At 44.5% G+C, this 22,783-nt stretch overlaps 1 protein-coding gene across 2 annotated transcripts; it reads right to left on the bottom strand.

The window, feature by feature from the left end:
• Positions 1 to 4,022: 4,022 nt before the first annotated feature.
• Positions 4,023 to 22,624, bottom strand: smarca4b (SWI/SNF related BAF chromatin remodeling complex subunit ATPase 4b). 2 transcript variants are annotated; one of them, XM_079337026.1, is made up of 34 exons: positions 22,428 to 22,624; positions 21,705 to 21,964; positions 20,719 to 20,851; positions 19,410 to 19,955; positions 18,909 to 19,007; positions 18,173 to 18,431; positions 17,898 to 18,024; positions 17,600 to 17,773; positions 17,329 to 17,502; positions 17,046 to 17,219; positions 16,835 to 16,882; positions 15,760 to 15,890; positions 15,003 to 15,060; positions 14,822 to 14,931; positions 14,595 to 14,742; positions 14,338 to 14,501; positions 13,722 to 13,788; positions 13,477 to 13,587; positions 12,692 to 12,934; positions 12,500 to 12,613; positions 11,741 to 11,848; positions 11,565 to 11,651; positions 11,355 to 11,401; positions 11,101 to 11,267; positions 10,844 to 11,007; positions 10,068 to 10,328; positions 9,910 to 9,987; positions 9,591 to 9,809; positions 9,247 to 9,509; positions 8,377 to 8,485; positions 8,167 to 8,268; positions 6,797 to 6,929; positions 6,208 to 6,347; positions 4,023 to 5,465 (listed from the first exon to the last, which is right to left on the bottom strand). In XM_079337026.1, the coding sequence occupies exons 2-34, from the start codon at positions 21,924 to 21,926 to the stop codon at positions 5,430 to 5,432; spliced, it is 5,016 nt and encodes a 1,671-aa protein (XP_079193152.1). In that variant the 5' UTR covers positions 21,927 to 21,964; positions 22,428 to 22,624; the 3' UTR covers positions 4,023 to 5,429. The 2 variants fall into 2 exon arrangements, with proteins under 2 accessions (XP_079193152.1, XP_079193153.1); XM_079337027.1 differs by having other exon boundaries at positions 10,101 to 10,328.
• Positions 22,625 to 22,783: the final 159 nt, after the last annotated feature.

The raw sequence follows: 22,783 nt of genomic DNA, 5'->3' as shown, positions 1-22,783 counted from the left end.
TGAATCAGACAGAAAGTTGTTTCCATGAGGTGACCGTGTGTGTGTGTGTGTGTGTGTGTGTGTGTGTGTGTGAGTGTGTGTGGGAGGGGGGCCTGCCGTACTCCTGGTAAGAAGCAGGGATTGAGCTGTGGGAGGTATTCCTGGAATGTCGAAATAGCGGCTGGATTACATATTCTGCTACACCCACTTATCAGTACACGCTGTTTACACCCACCCACAGAGAGGCACCCTGAAAGTGCACGTGTGTACACGTGTGTGTGTGTGGTAGAGTTAAAGAAGGCATTGTCTTCAAAGACTTTGAAAGAGAACTATAGCAAATCTGTCAGATGTCAATCATTCATATGCTCTATAAAAGCACATATATTACAGTGCAGTTTCTTTTTCCAACTCATCTGTTGTGACGGTATTTGGAGTTGTGCATACAAATAGCATGATTACGGGTGCGGCTGATTTGACTGACAGAGGTCATTGTAGCTGTTTGCTAAGAGGCGTAAGGCCCACCTACACTCCAACTCTTTGTCTTGTACTGATCCAAAGTAAGGAAGAGATAGCTTTTCCAATATATTGACCGGCATCATCTGGCTTCAAAATGCTTCTTCAGAAACCAAGGGCTGATGTCCCTCAGACTACGTCCATGTTTTATACAGTCTATGGTATTACTCTTAAAATGTATCATAGGTCAGAGCCTCCGAGATGTCCCAGTAAACCTTGACAGGTTGACAGTGAACCAGTAAAAACTACACCAGGACCCTGAAACTGAAGCCGCTAAATGGAATTCAGCCAGTATAGATTTTGTGCTTTTCTGACTATAACTTGTGAAGCTGTGTATGAGAGTTGAGCTATTTATTTCCAATCTTATTTCATCAGATTTGACTTTTGCTAAATGTGACAATCGTCCCTGCCCGGACTGCTTGTGGTCCCCCCCCCCCCCCCCTTGCATTTGGAGGCTTGGCAGAGTCCAGGTCCCAACTGGTCTGGCTCACCTGGGCTGTTGAGCTGGCAAAGCAGGACAGGTCAGTGTCTCCCCCCCCCCCCCCCCCATGATCCTCTGGTTGGGTCACTTTGTTAGGGCCTTTCTTGAAACATTTGGCACCTTCATATGCAGTTCACTCACCCGCGTTCTCACATAATAACTGATTGTTCACATTGCTGTTGTTTTTGTAAATAACTTTCTAATGTAAATTGTATCACACTGATTGTTTCCATCTCAGATATCCTTAACTTGAAGGAGCTCAACAGTGTCTGTTGTACAAAAAACACTGACATGGAACAGCACGATCGCTCGATATGACGTATGAATTCATGTTCATCTTGAACAGTGAATGTATGTACAGTATGGAGTAAACTTCCACAGCAGCTTATCATTTCAAAGTTTTATCGTGCACACAATATCAACACTTGGAGAGAATATTCTGGACACTGATATGATACTGACTGCGTTTGTGTACACTAGGTCATGTCCAGTGTTTCAGGGACAACATACAAGATACTGTTAATCTAAACACACACACACACACACACACACACACACACACACACACACACACAGGGTTACCTCATGGAAACAGCTTTCTGTCTGATTCACCTCGTAGTTATTCCCTTTCATGGAAATAAATCACTCTGACGATTGTTTGGGATGGTTAGGAAACATATTCTTATGAGACTGACAGATGGACAGTTCATCACTTCAGCACAGCAGAAACAGAAACAACACATACTATCTGAGAGGTTGTATTTGCAGTTTTCATTTAGTTTTTTTGGTCTTAAAATAAAAATAAGGTCAAAAACTAAACACGCCTTTCTAAAAACAATGTTTCTGCAGTCGTCTTTAAATACAATGTAAAGCCCAAAAAACTTGTGTGCAGATTTATTTCTGAGACACAAACAAAATATAACTAAGGCCGTCTTTGTGAATAAGAATTTGTTCACAAAGACCTGCCTGGTTAAATAAAGGTTCAAAAAAATCTGTTTATGAACTGTAGAAGATATGGATCCATAATGGATGCTGGATGTCTTTTAACAATCAGGTTTAGTAAACTCCCCTTCAACAGATGTGAGTGGTTGAGGTGCTGTGTAACTGAAGACACCCGGAGGTTCCCAGAAATCAGGAAACAGTCTCTCCCTCCCCCTCTCTCCTACATATGGAGCAAACACGTTTGGTTTCATTAAAACCGAAAGTAAAGACGGTCGCGATGTGACTGTATTTGCTGAATGAATATTAAAATATGTAACGCAGTGTTAAAAGGCTGCATCAATCAAGTTATCATTTGTTGCAGCAAGAAAGGCAGAGGATCATCAGGCAAAGAGGAGGAAAGGTGAGAACTGTAATACGCTAAGAGAATGAGAAACAGTGAAGGAGCCGACAGAAAAAACATAAAAAATAGAGATGTAAATGTAGCTTAGGCTGGAAAACTAAAGGATATGCAATGAATCAGAATATTTCAAGGCCATGTTCAGTCACAGTATGAATTATCCATCAATAATATTATTTGGGTGGATTAAGTAATAATGTAACTAAACATGGCATTACAGTTAAAGTAATCATGACTCAGTAGTATACTTGGACTTTTGATTATAAAAAATTCAACAGAGGATGAGACAGATCAGGACCCAGTTACATACAAAGGCCAGAGTCATTCTCTCTCTCTCTCTCTCCACAACCTATACCAAACACTTAATATACAGGTACAGAGCTAAATTCTAAATAAATATATGTTTGCATGTTATTAGGTAGATCATTTATACTTGGTCATTTTATAAGTAGCTCCCCTGCTCTACACAGACCCCACTGTCCCAGTTCTGTTTTCAGCCCAACACACTCCAGGTTTCTTATAGTGAGCAAACACTGTACATACATTCAACATCTTTCACTGCCAACCAGCATGTAACGTAAACACACGTGTGGGTTTACTTCCTCTGAAAGACTTTCTGTATTTATTTTTTTTTTTATGTGACCTTACTGAGAAGTGTGACGAGCTGGGTGTTGGTTGTTTATGTTGTGTTACGATGGAGGCTGGTGGAGGTGGGATAAGGTCAAGTTGGACCCAAGTGATATTTCAGACGCATCATCTGGCTACAGTCATTTTCACGTTTTGTATCTTAAAATGTTTTAGTTTTCAGGTTTAATTAGTTATTATTAGAGGCTTTTAATAAAGCTTTTTATTCCTCATGGGGCGACATGAGACCTGTATGAGACCTCCTCTTAGTGGTCAAACAGAGGAACTACACCTGGTCGCTTCAACAGTAGAGGTGTAAGCTATTACAGAGTTTACACATGTAAAAACTCAAAATATGAAAAACAGATTTCATGAAATGACCAGCTTAAAATCTTATTCAGTAACATCCCGAAACAAGAACATTCAGAAGATATCTGAAGATATAAAATACATTACAAGGGATCAAGGGAAGTACCTTTTATTGTCAAAGTAGATCTATGAATCATTTTATTTTAAAGGATGCTGGAAAAAATTAAAACTATCTGATGATGGTTTCTAAAAGCTTAAGGGGACATTTTTAAGCAACCTCTTGTTCCTCCTAAGTCTTTGATGAAATATATTTAACTTACTGAAAGGGTCACATCGTTGTATTTTAGAAGCAGAAGCTACACACACCACACATCAGTTGTTACTAGTATATTAGTCAAGACCACACTCACAGAGACCAGAGTGCCCCAAGACCGAGACAAGTCCAAGACATTTAGGAATCAAGACTAAGTCAAGACCAAGTCCAAGACAGGTTGAGACAAAACCAAGACCATAGGTTTCACAGAAAGATCCTCATCTTGTGTTCAACGGACGTGTCACTCACTTAGACTGTAACACCGGGAAGGTCGCCGCCGTAACCGGGGACAAAACTCGAATTACAAATGAATTGAAGTTATTCAAGTCCAGAGCCTGAGACTGAGTAAAAATGCCTTTTCATTCCCTTCAAAAAGTGGTCTTTAGTGTTTAGTTGTTAGAAAAAGTTGACTTTTGAAATCCTGTCAACCAGTTATTTGATTTCATCACCACACCACACCGACATCGTTCACTTTCACTGTTATTTATTGTTGTTTTGACGTTCCAGCGACAGTTACACAACACAACACGGACACATCCTGATATCTCAGCAGGGAAAATGTTGAAGCTTTGGTTGTTTTCTACCAGAATCCAAAAAAGTGCAGTAAACTGAACGCGCGAGCTGTACACACGTGCATTGACATTATATTCTTACAAAAAAAAACAACAACAACCTCTATACAGTATATCCAACACCATATGGCCATGAGGCGTTCACAAGCAGAGAGGAGCCACGGTCCCTCCGGTCCTTTGTCTTAAAATCAAAGAACAGAAAAAGTGCCAAAGTAGGTCAAATAATCCTAAAATCACCACGCAACAAGTGAAGGAGAAGCAGTTCAAGTTACAGTACTCATCGATGATTTATGACCTCATTATAATTCAGTAAGTCTACAATCAACAGGTATCGCTGCTTGTACTGGAAGTGTGTAAGGGAAGCAGCAACGGCAGCACGGTGGAGTCGGTTGTTTTTATGTTGAAAGATATTTACAGTGTTGGAGAGCAACCTCGACTCAACTCCATTAAACCTCAGTCAAACTAATGTGGAGAGTGGCTGCAGAGATTCTGAGAAGTCCGGAGACGTCTTCGCCCACAGCAGGCGGAGAGGTCCAACTCAAACAAAGAGCCACAGTCGCATTTATGTAATGTACACACACACACACACACACACACACACACACGCACGGTAATCACAGCAGCTCTGAAGAACACTTTGCTGCAGGGAGGAGCAGAGGGGAGCCAACGGTTTCGTTTACATGTTTTCGAGGAGGGATAAAAGGTAAGATGAGGTGAAAACAGAGGTCGGTTTTAAAACATTTTATATTTACATTTAATGTTGTTGACTGAACTCTACTCGTTCCTGCAAGTTCTCACTCCTCAGGTTAGACGAGGACCGTTTTTGATGACAATTTGTCCATAAAATGGAAACGTTTAGTGCTAATTGATTGGACTTGTGCAGCTCTTCTGACCACTCACATGTCACATTCACACACTGATGTGCTCGTCTGTCCATCATCACGTGCACTGACACGCCACCGATGAGCGCCGAGGGACGTGAACATCGCACTTCAACCTAACAGTCTGAGTAGAGCCGTAACGTGTGTTTAGTGTGTAATTTGATCCTCTTCTTAAAGAATTCTTCAGACTGAGCCTCAGCTAACAAACATTCACACTTAAATGCAGCGATGCACACACTCTTGAGTGTGAAATAAAATCAAGTTATTCCATGTTCCTGTATGGCAAAACCCCTATACTCTGTTTTTCCAGCCCTGTGAACACCTGACTGAGGGTGGATGGAGTTGATGGTGGAGTGTTTTTCTTCTGCTGTAGATTGTGGTGCTTCATGCTCCTTTATCTCCCACCAAACAGCAACGTTCAGGACTCTTCATCTGTGGCACTGGGGGAGCGCTCCTGGACAAAAGAAAACAAATTTTTTTAATCTGCAGTTTGACCAAAATACACCTGATAACACTTTGGTACCTGGTTGACGGCGCTGTGGTAAATGATTCAGTTTTATTTAGACAATAAAACGTGTTTGAGCAGGCAGGTAGAAGGACTGCTCAATGAATCGTAGCGTATAAGAGAGAAAAAAGAAACGAAACGAGACTTTCCATCTCCAGCCTTTGTTTTCTAACATGTTAGTCACTTTTGGCGAGACCTTCTCCCCTGCAGCGTCGTAACTCCTCCCACAGGTCGAGTGGAAGTTGTGTAATTACATTGAGAATTAAGTAGCTGAGTCAAGCTGCTTTAAAGCGTTAACAGTCTTGGTGAATTGTCCTGAGTCGTTTAGAACACCAAGTGGTCGCTATGACAACAGACAAAACTTAATCATTCTTCCTGCCAGCTTCCTGGTAAAATATCTGTGTGGAGTCAGGACGGACCTATGTGTCAGCAGGAAGTACACCAGATTATATTTCCTTAAATATGTGGTGGATGTGCGGATGCTACATAAAAAGCCAAAAACAGTCGTCTTGATGGCAGGCTGTCGCTATGCCAACCCTCTTGGATTACTGCAGCCTCTCTTTTTTACTTAACGGCTCGGCTCCTCCTCCTCCGCCTTCCTTTCTGACAGAAAACTTCCAACTGTGAGGGACAGGTGTGAATGAGACCCTTTCAGGGATTGATGTTTGTGAAGAGCTACAGAGTGATGCACCTCTTCCTGCTCGTCCTCCGAGTCATCGTCACTAACAACAGGCTTGGCTCTGGTGCGTCCCATTCGTCTGCTGCGTCCCTTCCCACGATCCCCACCTTTGTCCTTCCTTCCCAGACGGATCTTCACTTTCACTGAGCGAGCTGGACACAAACACACACACACACACACACACACACACACACACACACACACACACACACACATGAACACACACTTCGCCTTTATGGTATCATAAAAACTGTAGTATTTTAATTTGAGTGTAACCAAACCATGTTTCTGAGGGACAACTGTCTCACAAGTAAGGTTGTCATGACATCCAGAGTTTTATGCTTACATGTGATCGTAGTAAAAAAATCGAATGATACTGATACTTGTCTCGATTCTATGGCAACAAAAATACATTGGCTTGTTTTTAATGGCCAAAGATGACAATCAACCTTCTTCACACTGTCTCAACTAATTGAGTCAGAAATATAAAGTAAGAGGAAGTGAGACACGTTTTACCTTGTAGTACTTTCAGATGTCATTTTAAAAACAGACACTGATATTAACACATGATCGTCTCCTGCCTTCATCCGGACATGCTCACATTCAGACTCTGATCCTTCATCCAGGTCCTCCTCCTCTTCCTCGCTGTCCTCTCCCTCGCTCTCCTCCTCCTTCTCGATCTTTTGCCTCAAACTGGTGAACACTGACTGCAGGACGATGGAGTCTTCATATATCTGCTCACAGGAGAGAGAGACACAGTAGAGAACCACTGTGCACATCAAATGTGGTGTGCGCACAGGAAAACGCTGACACACAAAGAGAGACAACAACAAACAGTTGTTGTCTGAAAAACTCAGACAAGTTTCCTGCCAGGTGTGATGGAGTTGGCAGATCGGCTTATCATGAACAAGATGCATCATGTCTCCAGTGATGAAAACCTTGTGTTCACTGTGTTCATGAAGTCATGCGCGACATTCGACATGCACTGAGTCAGACTAAAATACTGTACTCTATTATTCTTTAAATAAGCACACTTAGAAGTTTGACATTTAGCTCACCACAAAACAAGCACCACCACCATCATCCACTGCACGTCTGTTAGCTCTTTTAAAGACAGAGGCGGTCATTTCCTTCAGATACACTTTAGAAGATTTTGGCTGAATTTGTTCTTAGGTCCTGATAGAAATTAATAACTCAAGTGCTCTGAAAAAGGAACAAAGAAAATCTGTCACCTGTAGCAGTTACACGCCTGTAAAAGCTTCGACCGATGTCTGCCCATCTGGTGAACCAATCAGATCCCTGCTCCTTCTCTACCCTCTATGTGCACAAGCCCACAGTCAAAGTGCGTCACCGAGGACTAAGTTTCAAATGTTTGTTGTCGGCTCTTGTGAGAAATAAAACAGTCACCTTTTTTTAAACGTATTATGATAGAGTTAAGAGTTTATTTACCTCTGAATGAGATGAAGTCGTTTCTACACAATGCAAACAACGAGCTGAGGTCGGCTTTTGGAGAAACGGCGCTCGTGCATGTGAGTGAGGGGAGTGGCTTAATGTATTCTGTGTCCGGGGTCTGCAGATGGAAATGAGAAGCGTCTTTTCTGTATGAGATGAATGTTATTGGAGAACATGGTCCCTGACAACTAAACTAATACACTAAACTAGAGGGAGCATGGAGGGGAGGGGCTGGGTGTAGATGGAGCACTGAGGGAATGCTGCTAGTTTTTGAATATTACCAACCCTGCCTCTCTGCTCTGTTTATCAGAGAATAAGTTTCTTACTTTTATATTCTGTTGATTTTTTTTTTTACTCTGATTAGATTGTCTTGAGAAAGATTTTTAATCTAAATTAGTCGTTTCTTTTTTTCCTTGTTAAATAAAGAAAAAAAAAAGGGAATAAAAATCAGCTTTTTCTGCGTCACCACCATCATCTCGAGGATAGATGATGGGATCTGTGCTCCACACTCAGTCTCACCAGTGACCCCTCCAGGTTGAAGGTCTGAGCGTTTTGGAAGAGCAGCATGACGTCTCTCTCCAGGTCGCCCAGACTGCGGTAGCGATGACCTCGAATCCTCTCCTAAAGTGAAGACACATCACGTTTCAGACTAAGTCACATGTCCTGCGTCTCTCTCTCTCTCACACTGCACCGGGCTGTCCTCCGCTGCTGCCGCAGTGACCGGCTCACCTTGATCTTCCTGAAGTCCACCGGCTTGCGGATCAACTCGTAGTACTCAGGCAGCTCTTTTCGAGACGGCAGCTGGATGAACACCTCGCTGAGCTGACGCCCGCTGGTGCTGCAGGAAATGACATCACCAGAATGAGACATCAGATTCAGTCGTCTGAAAGCTTCCTATCAAAAACCGAATTCATCATAGGGGATTGAGGGTGTCAACAATTCTGATACTACGACACTTTTCCTCAGCATCCAAAGTACTGAAGACATCCTGTCGTGACAAAGAGAACCACAGCTTTATCAGATGTTGATCTGCGCCTGTTCACATCGGCAGCAAGCACCAACTCCATGTTTCTGTTTATTTCACACAGTAGACAAAAGACAGCATTTAAAACCATAAATATAGCATAAACAATGTTAATTAGGCATATGTCCAGTGGAAAATAAACACTTTCTATATTGAATAGCAGCATGAAGAAATGTCTTCAAGCTTCTAATAAATAACTACTATAGAAGAATAGATGATTGGTCTGTAGATGTCTATGTCTGTTTCTATCCAGAAAACCAAATTGTTGGACACATGTCACAGCGGACGTCTGAGTTAGTGAGACTCCTGTCCTTTCTGAGAAGTTTGGTCGGATCAAAAGTTTGCAGACAGTTTTGTGTTACTTCAGAAAACGTGTGAAGAAGTTGTGAAGAGTGCTCGAACCTGACCTCTCGTTTGACCTTTAGCTGAGCGGGAAGGCACAGTAAGATGCTCGACATCAGAAACATATGCTGGGAGTGATTCATTGAACATACTGGAAACAAGTGCAACAACTGCATGTGATGGAGTGTTGAAATGTGGCCACAGATTGACCTCCTGATCTGATCTGATGCTACCTGTCTTTATACTTGATGACGGCGTCCACGATCTTCCTCATCTTCTTTGTGAGGGCGGGCGGGTTGGGAGAAAGTTTCTCAGCAGGCGGTCGTCCTCTTTTTCTCAGCCTTTTTCCATCGTCATCTTTGTCTCCCCGCCCTCGTCCCCCGAGGGAAGAGGAGGGACCAGGAAGGTCCAGGTCGCGGTCCCGCTTCCTCTTACGGGTCGTCTTTTTATGACGCACCTCTTCCTCCACCTCATCCAGCGTGCCCTCCTCTATCGCCTGCAGTGACGCAGATGAATGTGACACCAACAACAATCACAGAGAAACCCTTCAACCTGTCAACACTTAGAAGTTTCTCACCTTGAGCCACTGCTTCTCCGTCAGAGAATCGCTGTAGTCCACTTCTTTTCGCTGCCTGGATCCTCGTCCAAACATTTTCTCCTCCTCCTCCTCGCAGGTTAAACGTTCCACCTCAGCGTCGTCCTTCATGATCCAGGTGGGCAGCTCATCCTCCTCCATCAGTCGAGGTTTTCGCCGAGGGTTTCTGGCGTCCTCGCGACGCCGGTCCAGGTCCATTCGCTAAGGGAAGAGGGAGGAGAAAAAAAATGGGGGGGAAGTGGCCAATACATTGAGAGAGGTTGTTGCTTAAGTTCGAGAAGTTAGTGAGGAAATCACTGACCATGAACTGGTCAAACTCCTCCTCACTCCTTGCAATCATCTGGTTGACCGTCTCGTCATCGGGCACCTCGTCCTCTTCCTGAATACAGCAGACATTGGCAATCAGAGCATAAGACAGCACACTCTTGAAAGTTGTGTGTAGCAGGTGCACGCACACACATTAATGCGGAGACAGACTTCCTGACCCCAGACCTCGTCTTGCTCCTCGTGCTCCAGGATGGCTTGCAAGAAGGCCCTGCGCTCGTGGCTGGAGGATTTTTGGTCAAACATGCCGGCCTGGATGACCTTCTGGTCCACATTCAGTTTGTACTTAGCGGCGGCCAAGATCTTCTCCTCGACACTGTTGACGGTGCACAGACGCAGCACGCGCACCTCGTTCTGTTGACCGATACGGTGGGCTCGATCCTGAGCCTGAAGGTCCTGGAGCGGAGAAGCCAAAAGAGAACTAGTCTACACTGCAGGTTTCATGGGAGTCTGAGAGGAAAGCCGGGGTTGGTTCCTCGTTGTAAACAGATGACCAATAACATATGACAGTGTTTGTGAAGGACTTTACCCACAGAGGAATCTGTCCAACAAGTTGCAAATAAAAACACCAAATTCCATGAAATAAATAACTCCCAACGAGACTTAAGAACAGACAGGGAGGCTTGTTCTTTTATTCACCAAGAAGAAACTCCGGCTTTGAAAAAAAGGAGTGAAAAGGCCACAAGCTGCTGCACTAACATAGTTATTTCATGTTCAATCCTCATGTTTCAGCTGTGCTTTGTGCCACCTCTGCTTTTCTTTGTCAAACTAAAACCCATCGACTCCTGCTCGTTTTCTCCTGAACTCTTGATCATGAATTTGAGCTTTCTGGGTGTCTGTGTGAATTGTTGTTAGTACATCAGTAAGTGTCTGCCAAACATGTGTAGCATCTTTAATAAAGGAAAATAAACCTGATGAGGGTTCCAGTCAGAGTCAAAAATGACCACAGTGTCTGCAGACTGCAGGTTGAGTCCCAGGCCACCAGCTCTTGTGCTCAGGAGGAAGATGAAGTATTCAGACTCTGGGTCATTAAAGGTCTTCAGTAACATTCCTCTGTCCTCAGCCTTCGTAGTGCCTGACATGTGAGGGATGGAAGGAAAACAAATAAATAAACAGTGAATATGAAGGAAACGTGCGTATGAACTCTTGAATGAGAAAACTCTCCGACCATCCAGACGCAGATACTTGAAGCTGCGATAGGCAAAGTAATCCTCCATGATGGTCATGAGTGTGGTCATCTGACAGAACAGCAGCACTTTGTGGTTCGTGACTCTCAGCTTCGGCAGGATTCGATCCAACACCTCAAACTTCCCCGATGCCCGATACAGGTCGGGGCTGACAGAAAGGCAGGAGGATCGATTACAGGGGTTGATGTGTGTGTGTGTGTGTGTGTGTGTGTGTGATGTAAGGTGAAGCACTCACCCTTGGACTATCCCACCAGAGAATCCTAAATGTTCAGAGAAAGATTCCTGCAAGAACAGACAAAAGTGCTGCCTCACACTTTCTATTCAGTTTGTTTGGAGGAATTTCAAGTTTCTTTAAGTTTCATCAAAATGTCAACTTCCATAATTAGTTAAGGGAGTAACTCTTCAGCCTAATGACTGACTAACTTTAAGGACTCCTCTATAATACCTCTATCTGTTGGAACATGTAAGGGTGGTTGCAGATCTTCCTCAGCTGCATGATGGTGTTCATCAGCGTCTTGGTGCCTCCTTTACCCTGAAACGCACAGAAGAGGAGGAGGGGGAGTTTTCTTTCATCGCATTATTCCCTCATGCCCAAACGCTTAGAAGTGTTAATACTGGTACCTTCTTGTCCTTCTCTGATCCATCGGTGAGCAGGACTCCTTTGGCCTGCATGTGCCTGTACAGCACCCTCTGAAGAGACGACATGTCGCACTTGATCACATATTCCACCTGAAGGAGAGAAGAGACAGACAGAAGGAGTCAAAGCAGGAGATATACAAAGAACACTCTTTCAGATCAATCTATTTATAATCTATCATTTATTTTAAATAGACAGCATTAACTTTATCTGCAATACAAGTATTGCAAACATATTTTTGGGGATTTTGTAGATTATCTAGATTAAGATGAAGTAAGCGTTGTTTTGTGGTTTTATTGTGAAATTGATGTTCAGTGGAATCTATCAGCAGATGACAGTGAGGACGAACTTAAATGACAGTTATTTGTTGAGCAATGGCTCCCATGACAGCACAGATGTGTGTGTGTGTGTGTGTGTGTGTGTGTGTGTGTGTGCAGAGCCAGCTCATCCTAACCTCTACACAAGAACCTTCAGGCGTCAGAGTAGCATGCAGTCCAACCTCGCTGTTCAGACTGAGGTGGCAATGCAAAAGATCTGACTAGTATTTGATTTAAGACGATTAGATATCATGTGACTTGTGTTGTTCAAAATGTCATTAAAACTCTGACCTGAGTCCCATATGAGCGAAAAAACCACAGTCTGAAATCGTTAGCATTTGTGAAAAGGGTTTGTGTGTGTGTGTGTGTGTGTGTGTGTGTGCGTGTGTGTGTGTGTGTGTGTGTGTGTGTAGGAATAAGCCATGCCTTCTCTGGAAGCTGTGCCTCCACTTCCTTCTTCAGTCTTCGCAGCAGGAAGGGGCGGAGCACTTTATGGAGACGACGGATAATCAAAATAGTCTCCTCTTCATTTAGGTCAACCTGGAGAGGAGAAAAGTGGTTTATTGTCTCTAATTCAAGAAAGAAAGAGAAATACTACAACTGTGACCTCCTCTCGACCTTCTCTCCCGTCATGGCAAACGGAGCGTTGAACCACTGCTCGAAGGTGCTGCAGCTCTTGAAGATGGTGGGCAGGAGGAAGTTGAGCAGCGCCCAGAGCTCGGGCAGTTTGTTCTGCAGCGGCGTCCCTGTCAGCAGGACTCTCCGTGGGGCCAGGTAGTGCGTGTTCAGGACCTGGGTCAGCTTACAGTGGTGGTTCTTCATGCGGTGACCCTCGTCCACGATCATGTACTTCCAGCGGATCTGAAGAAGAGAGGAAGGAGTGAATGCACGTGCCAACAAAGAAAAAAAAAAAAACCCAATAAGAGTGGATGTCTTGACCAGTTTGTCTTCATGAAACATGCTGGCTCAGTCCCAAGCCGAAGCCTCGAACCAGCAAATGGAGAAACACTTGTTTTAAACAATACCCACCTTTGTGCACAGTCAGGAAGCCTTTAAGACTATTTGAGTGTATAGCAGCATGACGAGTGACGGCCACAGAAGACAGTGGGTGACGTGGGGGTGTCAGTGTGAGGCAGCAACTAGGAGAGAGGACTGAGATGCAGCACAGCGGGAGGAGGCGGTCAGATTGGCCAGCTCAAAAACGGTCAGAGGAATTTTGGGGGGAAGTGGGAGCTGATTAAAAAACAATGCAGTGAAAACTTCGAAAATACAAAAAAATTTTTTTACAAAATGGAAATGTATAGAGAGACACAAGTGACTTTAAAGCACACACACACACACACACATGAGGCGTGACTGTGTGTGTCCCTCTGCTTGTGTTTAGTTTGGACATCTCATCTCACCTTGGCCAGCACTTGTTTATCCTTGATGATGTACTCGTAAGTGGTGAGCAGAACGTTAAACTTTCCGCTGCGCAGTTGGGGGACGAAGGCTCTTCTGGCTGCAGGAGAACCCTGAAAGTAAAATATTTACATAAAAAATATAACAAAAAAAAAAAATCTTTAAAAAAAAGTAAGCGTGCTTTAATAGTGCTAATATTTAACATGCTCAGGATTGGGATGCTATGGTTGCCATGGTTGCAGCTCACCTTGTAGGACACTTTGACGACTGTGGGCGCCCACTTGTCGAACTCGTACACCCAGTTAGAAAGAGTTCTGTCATATGGAGAAAGCGCAGCTGTAATATTTACTCTAGGTGCTTTCTGAAATGTCCTCCGGGTAGAGAACTTTTAAACGTGAATATCTGAGTCAAAAGCAGTTTTCACACATGCACAAAAATTCCTGAAATTTTCAAGGTGAGTGGATGTGTAGGAGAAGTGTTCAGGAAAAATCTGACAATTGACTGTGATCAAAGGGGGGGAAGTGATGTTTGTATTCCAGCTATGATCCTCAAGAACACAATAAAGCTTCTCGAAACTCTTTTCTGCTCGACAGTATGTTCATTTCCACTGAAAAAAAAAAAGTGTGCTTTAATATCTTTTTATACGTCAAAATAACATAGCATTGATACAAAGGAAATGTCATTGTGCTGTTACTGTCTGGAAGTGCTGCAGCGTCTTTTCGAAGCCATGACGTTCCTCAGCACGTTCACAGTGTGAGGGACATTCATGAATAAGCAGCTTTGGGAGATTTCAGGGATGAGCTGTTTTTGATTTTTTCTTCAGGTTTTGCATGTGTCACATTAGCTCGTGTGGATAAGCTTACGAGAGCGGTACGATGATGAGGTAGGGTCCATTGAGACGTTTGAGCTCCATGAGGTACGTGATGAGGGCGATCGTCTGGATGGTTTTTCCCAAACCCATCTCATCGGCCAGGATCCCATTCAGATTATTATTGTAGAGGGAAACCAGCCACTCCAGACCTTTAATCTGAGCGTACAGACAGGGAGACAGCCAGCTCAATGACAACACTCTCAACAGAACGCAGAATCCAGGGTTACTGACCGGACTGGATTTGTTCACCTGATACTGCTTGAGTTGTCCATTTACTAACAAACTGGACTGTTTCTCCACCTTCTCTGTGACAGCGTGAGCCACCGCGTAATAAGACTGCAGGCCTCGAGCAAACGCTGCACCCATGTATTCATCATCCACATCCTGTTTAGCATTTCTACAGAAGCAAGAAAAAAAAAACATATTAATGTAAAAAAAACAGCAGGAAGAGTTTGGTACTCCATCCCTGTACTCACTCGATAATATGTTGGACGTCCACCTCTGACACGTCCTCACAGTCAGGGTCCGTTATCTTCTTCTTGTCATCCACCAGAGCAGTGGACGGCTGAGGCTCCTCCTCTTCCTCCTGTAACTCAGCTGGTCAGTGATTGGATCGGTCAATATGAAACTCAAAACACGTCTATCAAACAAACCCACCTCCTCCTCTTCCTCCTCCTCACTGTCTTCACTGTCCGAGCGTGGAGCCACCTCGTAACTGGACGGCATAAATAGAAAAGACATTTACAAACGGACCCGCTGTCTGAACGTTTCAGCTACAAACACAGCACATTGAAAACTGATACAAAAAAAGACTTTCATCTGATGTACGTCACAGAAAATGAAGCTGAGCTGTGCTTTGGAGTTAAACTGAGGGCGCACGCACACGAGGCAACCTGTTCAGTGCCTCAGCACGTTTTACCACCCAAAGTCCAGTTTGTCTGACGAGTGGGAGCGCTCAAGCACGGTACACTTCCCTGGCCCTTCGAAAAGCTGTGCCTCAGGACGGTACGGTTCATGCACGAGCACGAGCACGAGCTCGAGCACGCGGGGACACAATGTTGACAGCCTTCAGGAGGGTGATAAGCATGTCTCATACGTCACGCATGTGTTGTTTTACGATGCTATGCACGAGAGGTAACTGTGCTCAGGCCTCAGACTGTCCTGGAGCAGTGTGAGTGCGCCCTTCACTTCAGCAAGGTAACATCATCAAACATAGATCTTAACAATAACAGGAAAAAGGTTTACTTTAGCATTTTTGCATCTGCCATTTTCTACGTTAAAATAATCATATTCTTCTCTTCTTATTTCAGAATCATTTTTCCTTCGTGAGCCACAACTGTCAAAACTCATTCTTACCAAAACCAGCCCAACAGACTCACCCATTGGGTGGCCAAAAAACCCAAGTCATCCTCACCCTGGGTTCATCTCCAGCCATGTGTCCAGCTGTCCAGCTTTAGGAGCATCTACTCCTGTCAGGATGTTCCCACTGTCCACATGGATGACCTTCACTGGCAGGTCGCTCATCTGACTCGTCTCATCCAGAGGCTGCAGGAGAGGAAGACCGTTATCGAGACCTCAGCTCATCTGCCTCATCAACGTTTAGTATAGTAAATGGGACTAACATGGTGCAGACTTACTTTCTTTCTTTCTACTTACTTTCTCTTTTTTTCTTTCTCTCTCTTTCTTTCTACTTACTTACTTACTTACTTTCTTTCTTTCTTACTTACTTACTTTCTCTTTTTTTCTTTCTCTCTCTTTCTTTCTACTTACTTACTTACTTTCTCTCTTTCTTTCTTTCTTTTTTTCTTTCTCTCTCTTTCTTTCTACTTACTTACTTTCTTTCTCTCTTTCTTTCTTTCTTTCTTTCTTTCTTTCTTTCTTTCTTTCTACTTACTTACTTTCTCTTTCTTTCTTACTTTCTCTCTTTCTTTTTTTCTCTCTAGAAATTAGATCTGTTTATGTGGTTTTGTGCTGGAAGAATAAAAGCTGAAGATGTTGCCTAGTTACAGTGAAAAGCAAATCACAAACTAAAGAACAATGTGCAGATTGTCATTTTTCTAATTTTATAAAAAGAACAACATCAACCCTGAGAGTGTGTGGAGAATAATATATGTGTTACTTATAAGAATGTGTCAAGAGAGCACTGAAAGCATGAACACACAAATAACATATTCACTGTGAACCCAACATGTTTAAATATATCTTCTGAACAAGGTGACAAGCTGCTTACACTTCCTCTTCTGTACTGGAATAGATTCTCTCTCTTCTGTTTATTTATTATTTATTTATTTATTTTCTCAAGAGTTGCTTCATTCGTGTCGTTAACTTCTTTCCAAACAGACATGATTTCTACGTAGAATTTTGAATTAATAGAGAAAAATAAAACTACAACCAAGAAGTAGAAAAGAAAGCAGCAATTTCTCTTTTCTGTTTAAAGTCTACAACATGTTTCTGTTTCCTGCTTCTCTTCAGCTGTCGTGACTGCTCACCTCTCCGTCTGGACCCAACGCAGGAGTCTGATTTTCTGCATTCTCCAGCTGCAACGAAAGAAGAAGTTGACTGATCCCAACAGAGATCATGAACGAGAGTCATTTATTAACAGGAACGAAGATCCAAGTGCTGAAGCTCTTAGAATGAGTGACCGAAAATCTGTTTTCTCCTTCGTAACACAATGTTGATCCCTCTTTTGTCTTTCCATACCTTCTTCTTTCTCTTCTTCTTCTTCTTTTTCTCCTTGAGCGCCTGTGCAGCTTTGTGAGCTCTGACCAGCTCGGTGAGGTTGGCGACGTACTCGTCAGTTTGCTGCAGCAGGTAGGCCAGACGCTTGTCCTTCTTCTGGTCGATCAGTTTACGATAGCCCTCCTCATCCTCCGCCTGGGAGGACACACACACACACACACACACACACACAAAGTGTTGTTTAAGGCTGTTAATAATGTGTGCAGTGTGTGGCTGTGCTCTGCTGCTGGGATGTTCTTGTTACCATGAGCCTCCTCATCCTCTCCTTCTCTATACGCTCATTCTCCTTCTTCTGCTCGCGCTCAGTGTTGGCGTGGTACGTGGCCACAGCTTTGGTCAGTTTCTGCATTTTGCCCGTGATGGAGCGGTGATACTCTTTGAAGTCTTTGGCGTGCTGAAGGATGCTGTTGAGGTACTCCTAAGAGAGAGGAGCGAGTCTGTGTGAAGGACAGAGTAGGAAAAAAACCACACACACACATTTCTTCTTCTCAGGGAACATCACAGTTGTCTTCTACCTGATGTTTCTGTCTGCGTTTGCGCTCCTGCTCAATCTTCTGCTGTTTCTCCAGCTTCTCGGTGATGCGGGCCTCTCGCAGAGACTGCCGCTTGCTTCGCTTGTAGGCCTTGGCATCAAGTGCCGTCTCCAAGGCTGTGTCCCGACGCATACACACCACCACTTCTTGACGCAGCTGTTGACGGCCACAGCAGAGAAAAACACACTTTTACACCACCACTTAAAAAACCTTGCATCGGATGTTATGATCAGACTTGATGCTGACAGGATAACGAGAAGCTTGATGTTGTCATGACGACCTGTCTCTGGAAGTTAAGCAGTCGCAGGGCTTTGAGCTCTATGGTTGCTTTGGTACGTAAATCACCAGCCAGTGAGCCGGGCAGGTTCTCCAGCTCTGCAATGCGATGAGTGATACGAGCCTGTAACCTGATGGAGCAAAGGCAGCGCTGCATAAATGTATGTGGCACGTGAGTCCACCACACATTTCCATACAGAGATAATAAAGTGCATCATATCGTGTTAAGCTTCATAAGGTTTGATTGATTAAAAACTGTGCATCATCAAAGAGTCCCACCTGTACTCCCTCTCCTGCAGGATCTCCACTGGGTCGAGGCCGCACGGCTTCTGGATGGGGGTAATGCGGTTCTGCTTGGCGTGGTAAGGCATCATGGGAGTAGGCTGGGCCTGTTGTCCGGGAGACTGGGTCTGCGGAGGCATGACTGGGGAGGCAGCAGGGGGGACCGATGGAGGGGCAGGAGAGGGCCGGCCAGTGGGCTGAGGGGGAATGAGCTTTTGGGGTGCGTTAGAGGGGGCTGCTGCGTTCACCATGGGGCCTGAGAGGACGGAAGGAAATAATATACTGTTACATGTGGCATTAAAATACACTGGTTGTTTTAACAGCGTGTATATTGGCTAGTCTGAGCAGGTAGTTAACATTCATTAAGTGTCTAAATAAGTTATAACAGAGAGGTATACTGAACACAACACCAGGGCTCTGATGTCTGAGAAGTCCAACTGACGTACGCGTCTTTGAGTTTTTCTACTAATTTGATTTGTCTGCTATAAAAATATAATTTCTGCAGAGAAAAGGGTCCATAACCACTGATTAAAGATGGCCAGGTAGAATAGCAGTTTTGTCGTGTCCCAGTCCTCCATGCAGGTGGCTGAACTGAGGCTCCTTTCTCACTCTCTCTCTCTCTCCCAGATTGCCTACTCTACCCACGCTCTGATCATTTAAAGGCATAAGAAGTGGATTCTGAATGGTGAGCCCCTCCTAAAGGGTGACACTGTGTTAAAGCAGTACCACAAACCTTCAGGCCAGGACTTGGGAGGTCCATTTGGGTTCAGTCCCTGCATCCCAGTTGGAGTACCAGATGGGCCGGGAGGAGGCATGTTGGGACCCATCATCCCTGGAGATAAAACATATATGTGCAGTTACACTTTAGTCTGACAGCAACATTTATGACACAGTCCTTTAACTCGGTCTACCCTCAGGACCCTCAGCTCCTTAACGAGAAACTGGGAGCCAAACTCCTGATATTTCTCAACCAATCAGATGTACGTGATGAAAAGTTGTGTGGTTTGGAGCTCAGACGGCACAAAACATTTGAAAAGCGCCTCATCGAGTCTTTGACACAATCTTTTTGCGAGGCACATATTCACTACCCACTGGAAACTGCTCCCCGACCCACCAGCTGAGAACCACTGATCTATGCTACAAAGACTTAAAGATGGATACAGATCAGATGTCAGTGATCCATCAGACTGTAGGTTACTGCTTGTTGATGAAGATGTTGTCCATGAATGCTAACCATGAGCTCGACCGTAGGCTGAGCCCATTGGTCCAGGTCCAGGTCCTGCTGGTCCACCAACCGACCCGCCTCCAGCTCCTAGGCCCAGGCTGGGCATCGGCTGCTGCTGCATCCCAGGCATCGGCCTTTTCCCCTGGACAGCCATCTGGAGGTGGTCCGGCAGGGGCTGACCTCGGGCCAGCATCTTATAAGCCATGATCTGGGCTCTGAGTTGGTGAAGCTGGTTCTGGTTAAAGGGAGTGGGGCCACCAGGACCTCCAGGGCCTGTAGGACCCACAGGTTCAAGCCCAGATCCAAGGCTGGGGACACTTGAGCCAAGACTGGGTCCAGGACTGGGGCCTGGACCAGAGCCTCCTGGGGGGCCGGGCCGGTTATTAGGACCCAGAGTGTGTTGATCTCCACTGGGGCCGTCTAATGGGGCCGAGGCAGAGCCAGGACCACCAGAGGAGGAGGAAGAGGAGGATGAAGGCATGAGAGGTCCAGAGGGAGGACCATTTGAAGGGACGGGGCTGGAGTGGTCAGAGCCACCGAGAGGAGAGTGGTAACCTGGAGGAAGCAGACAGAAAGACAGAGTCTGGATTTTTGATTTATCATCCATCTGTGAGATGTGAAACAATAAAAATACAAATGTTTGGATTTGGAGGAAGTTAGTCAGTCAACTTCCTCCAATCTTAAATGAGTTATGAAGATAAGTATGAATAACTTTATTAGACAGATGCATTTCTCAAGTGTTGCGGGAGCTTTTTGACTTCTTCAATGTTTTCACTCTTCATGTCCCTTTGTAGTTTGTGAAGTTGCGCCAGATAATCCTGCTCTGCTTCATATGAAATGAGAAGTAACAAGCTTCAGGAGCGGCTGGCCAGCCCTTTCCTGTCTTTAAACTTAGCTAACTAATTGAAGGCTGTTGCGTCATATATACCGTAAAGATTTGCCTTAACAAATCCTCAAACACAAGCTTGAAGCCTCTCCAAATAAACGAGTAATTCCTTAATTCAAATCCCACATATCTGTTACATCACAGTACTCTGATCCACAATGCCAAACCTGTCTGACTGACTGGGACCATGTATTTCATGTCTCTCTCTTCGTCACAGCCAGCTGCATGCAGAGGTTAAAGAAACACGTTTTAAGTTTCATAATGATTAATAACAGAGTAGCTCACATGTTGCAACAACAGGGACACTCCCCATGAACCCGTCAGGTCCAAACGATCACACCGCAACAGATGTGTCACACTCAAAAAAGACTGGCCTTGCACAATCCTTGAAAGCATGAGATTGCCTCAGATATGTCCCTGTGACACGCCTACCTTGGGAGTGTTGGTCTAGTGGACTTGGTGGGGGGCCCATACCACTGTGCCCGCCCTGTCTCATGGACAGTCCCTTCATCTGACTGAAGCGGCTCTCCTCACTCAGGCTCTTCTCGTGCATGCTCTCCATGGGCTGGGAAGGAAATCCAACAGAGGTTAAATATGTTCCTCTGAGGGAAACTGACGAGCTAGTAACAGCTTCAAATAAAAGAGAAAAATCAGTTATGGTGAAAAACACTGAACAAAACAGAGTGTCGTATAAAATGTTGTAAAACAATTAAAGTAACAGACCACTGTTAAACAGTGAGTCTGGATTGTTTTAAGGTGTCTACCTGTAAAAAGGCTTGTTTTTAAAGTGCTTGCTCATTGGTGGATCAATGATGGGTCTCTGTAAATAATACTGGAAAAACATATCCAGACCTGCTCTTTCAGTAAATGAGCATGAGATAATTTGTGTTGTCATTTGGCACTCTACCAATAAACATGGACTGATGTGAGAGATGTGTAATAATTCTGATGTAGGCGAAAGGAAGCCCGGGACTATTGTGGAGCCACATTGGAAACGTTACTCTGCTCACCTCGACACAGACTTCATACAGAAATAAAGATGAGAAACGGTGGAAGTTCATTCATTTCATGTCAGGTGAGCTTTTATTAGCACGGTGAACATACATTTAGATTTCCAAAGCTGGGATGAAAATAAAACAGAAAATGCACTATTTTCACAAACTAGACATGTAAACCCTGACACAGTCTGGTTTAATAAATTACTGTTAAATTAACATTTTTCAAGCTGCACAGCAAAGTCTATGGAAAATCATCTTTCTATATTTAGGTGGCGTTTAAATTCATCTGCGTAACTGATCCTAAAACATGTTGCATGTACATTTAAAAGAAACGGATGACCCTGAAGAAATGCATAAATAAAAAATATTGATGGTGTTTCACAAAGACACAAGCAGGTTTTGTTGTTTGCACGTTCTTACTTTGTGCAGTGGGTGCATGCTCTCCTGGCCATAACCAGAGGGTCCAGGCTGAGAGTGTCCAGAGGAAGGAGGACCAGGGCCAGGGCTAGGGCCCATCATACCGTGAGAGGAGCCCGGGGAGGGCCCAGGGCTGGGGCCAAGCATGGTCCCAGGGGAGGGACCAGGACCAGGGGAAGTACCTGGGCGAGGGGTGCCTCCCATGGGGGGATCTGGCGTGGACATTGCCCTGGATCTCCCACTCCTGGCTGAACACCAGGGACCTGATGGAGAGTAGAGAAACGACAGAGTGTGGGAGGATGTGGAAGAGGAGGAAATGTCAGAAATTTGGCAATGCAATGTGCAAAGACGAATTAGTAATAACAAAACACACTGAGTAGTTGGATTAGACAATATTTAATGGTTAAAAATGTTACAGCGTGTACCTGCACATTTGGCTCCAACTTTGCTTTTCTTATCATTTATGTCTGCCCATAATCTTTGCAGGGCAGGACTACATTTTGTCTAACGCCCCAAGATAAGGAGTCCTCCTGCAGCGCCAGATCCCCCGTTAGGTGCATATGCTTTAACAGCTGCTGCTCTACCACTGCACTTGCACGGAGCGATACAGTCAATTATGTACATGAGCCAATGCCTCTGAGAATCTCCTCTGTCAGACCACGAAAGGGTGTCTCGTTAAACATAAAAAAGGGGGAATGGCGGACTGTGCTTGTGAGACTGACCTACCCGCATCATCAGGACAGGCGCCTTCTGCGTGGATTTCTGCGCTCCCGAGTCTTTATTAGAGGGAGAGGAAAGAAAACACAGCAGTCGTCGCAATTAGTCTACTCACCCTCTTTTTGAAATCTGCCTTCAAGCGTTGATTTGTTTCACCGACGTGGCTCGAGCGCCCCCTCCACCGCTTCTATGACCGAATGTCTAGTCACGGCCGAGCAGCAGCGCGCATGCGCGAGCGGCGACATCAGCGCTCGAGTCTCACAGTGCGCAAAGTCTGATTTGTACAATTATTCTTTATGTATTATACTTTTAACAGGAATATAACAATTCTTATCATAACCCTCAAGATATAAATGTACAGAGTC

The sequence above is a fragment of the Symphodus melops genome (assembly GCF_947650265.1).
Source record: "Symphodus melops genome assembly, chromosome: 2".
In the NCBI taxonomy this organism is placed as follows: domain Eukaryota; kingdom Metazoa; phylum Chordata; class Actinopteri; order Labriformes; family Labridae; genus Symphodus; species Symphodus melops.
This window is presented reverse-complemented; position numbering and strand designations above follow the sequence as displayed.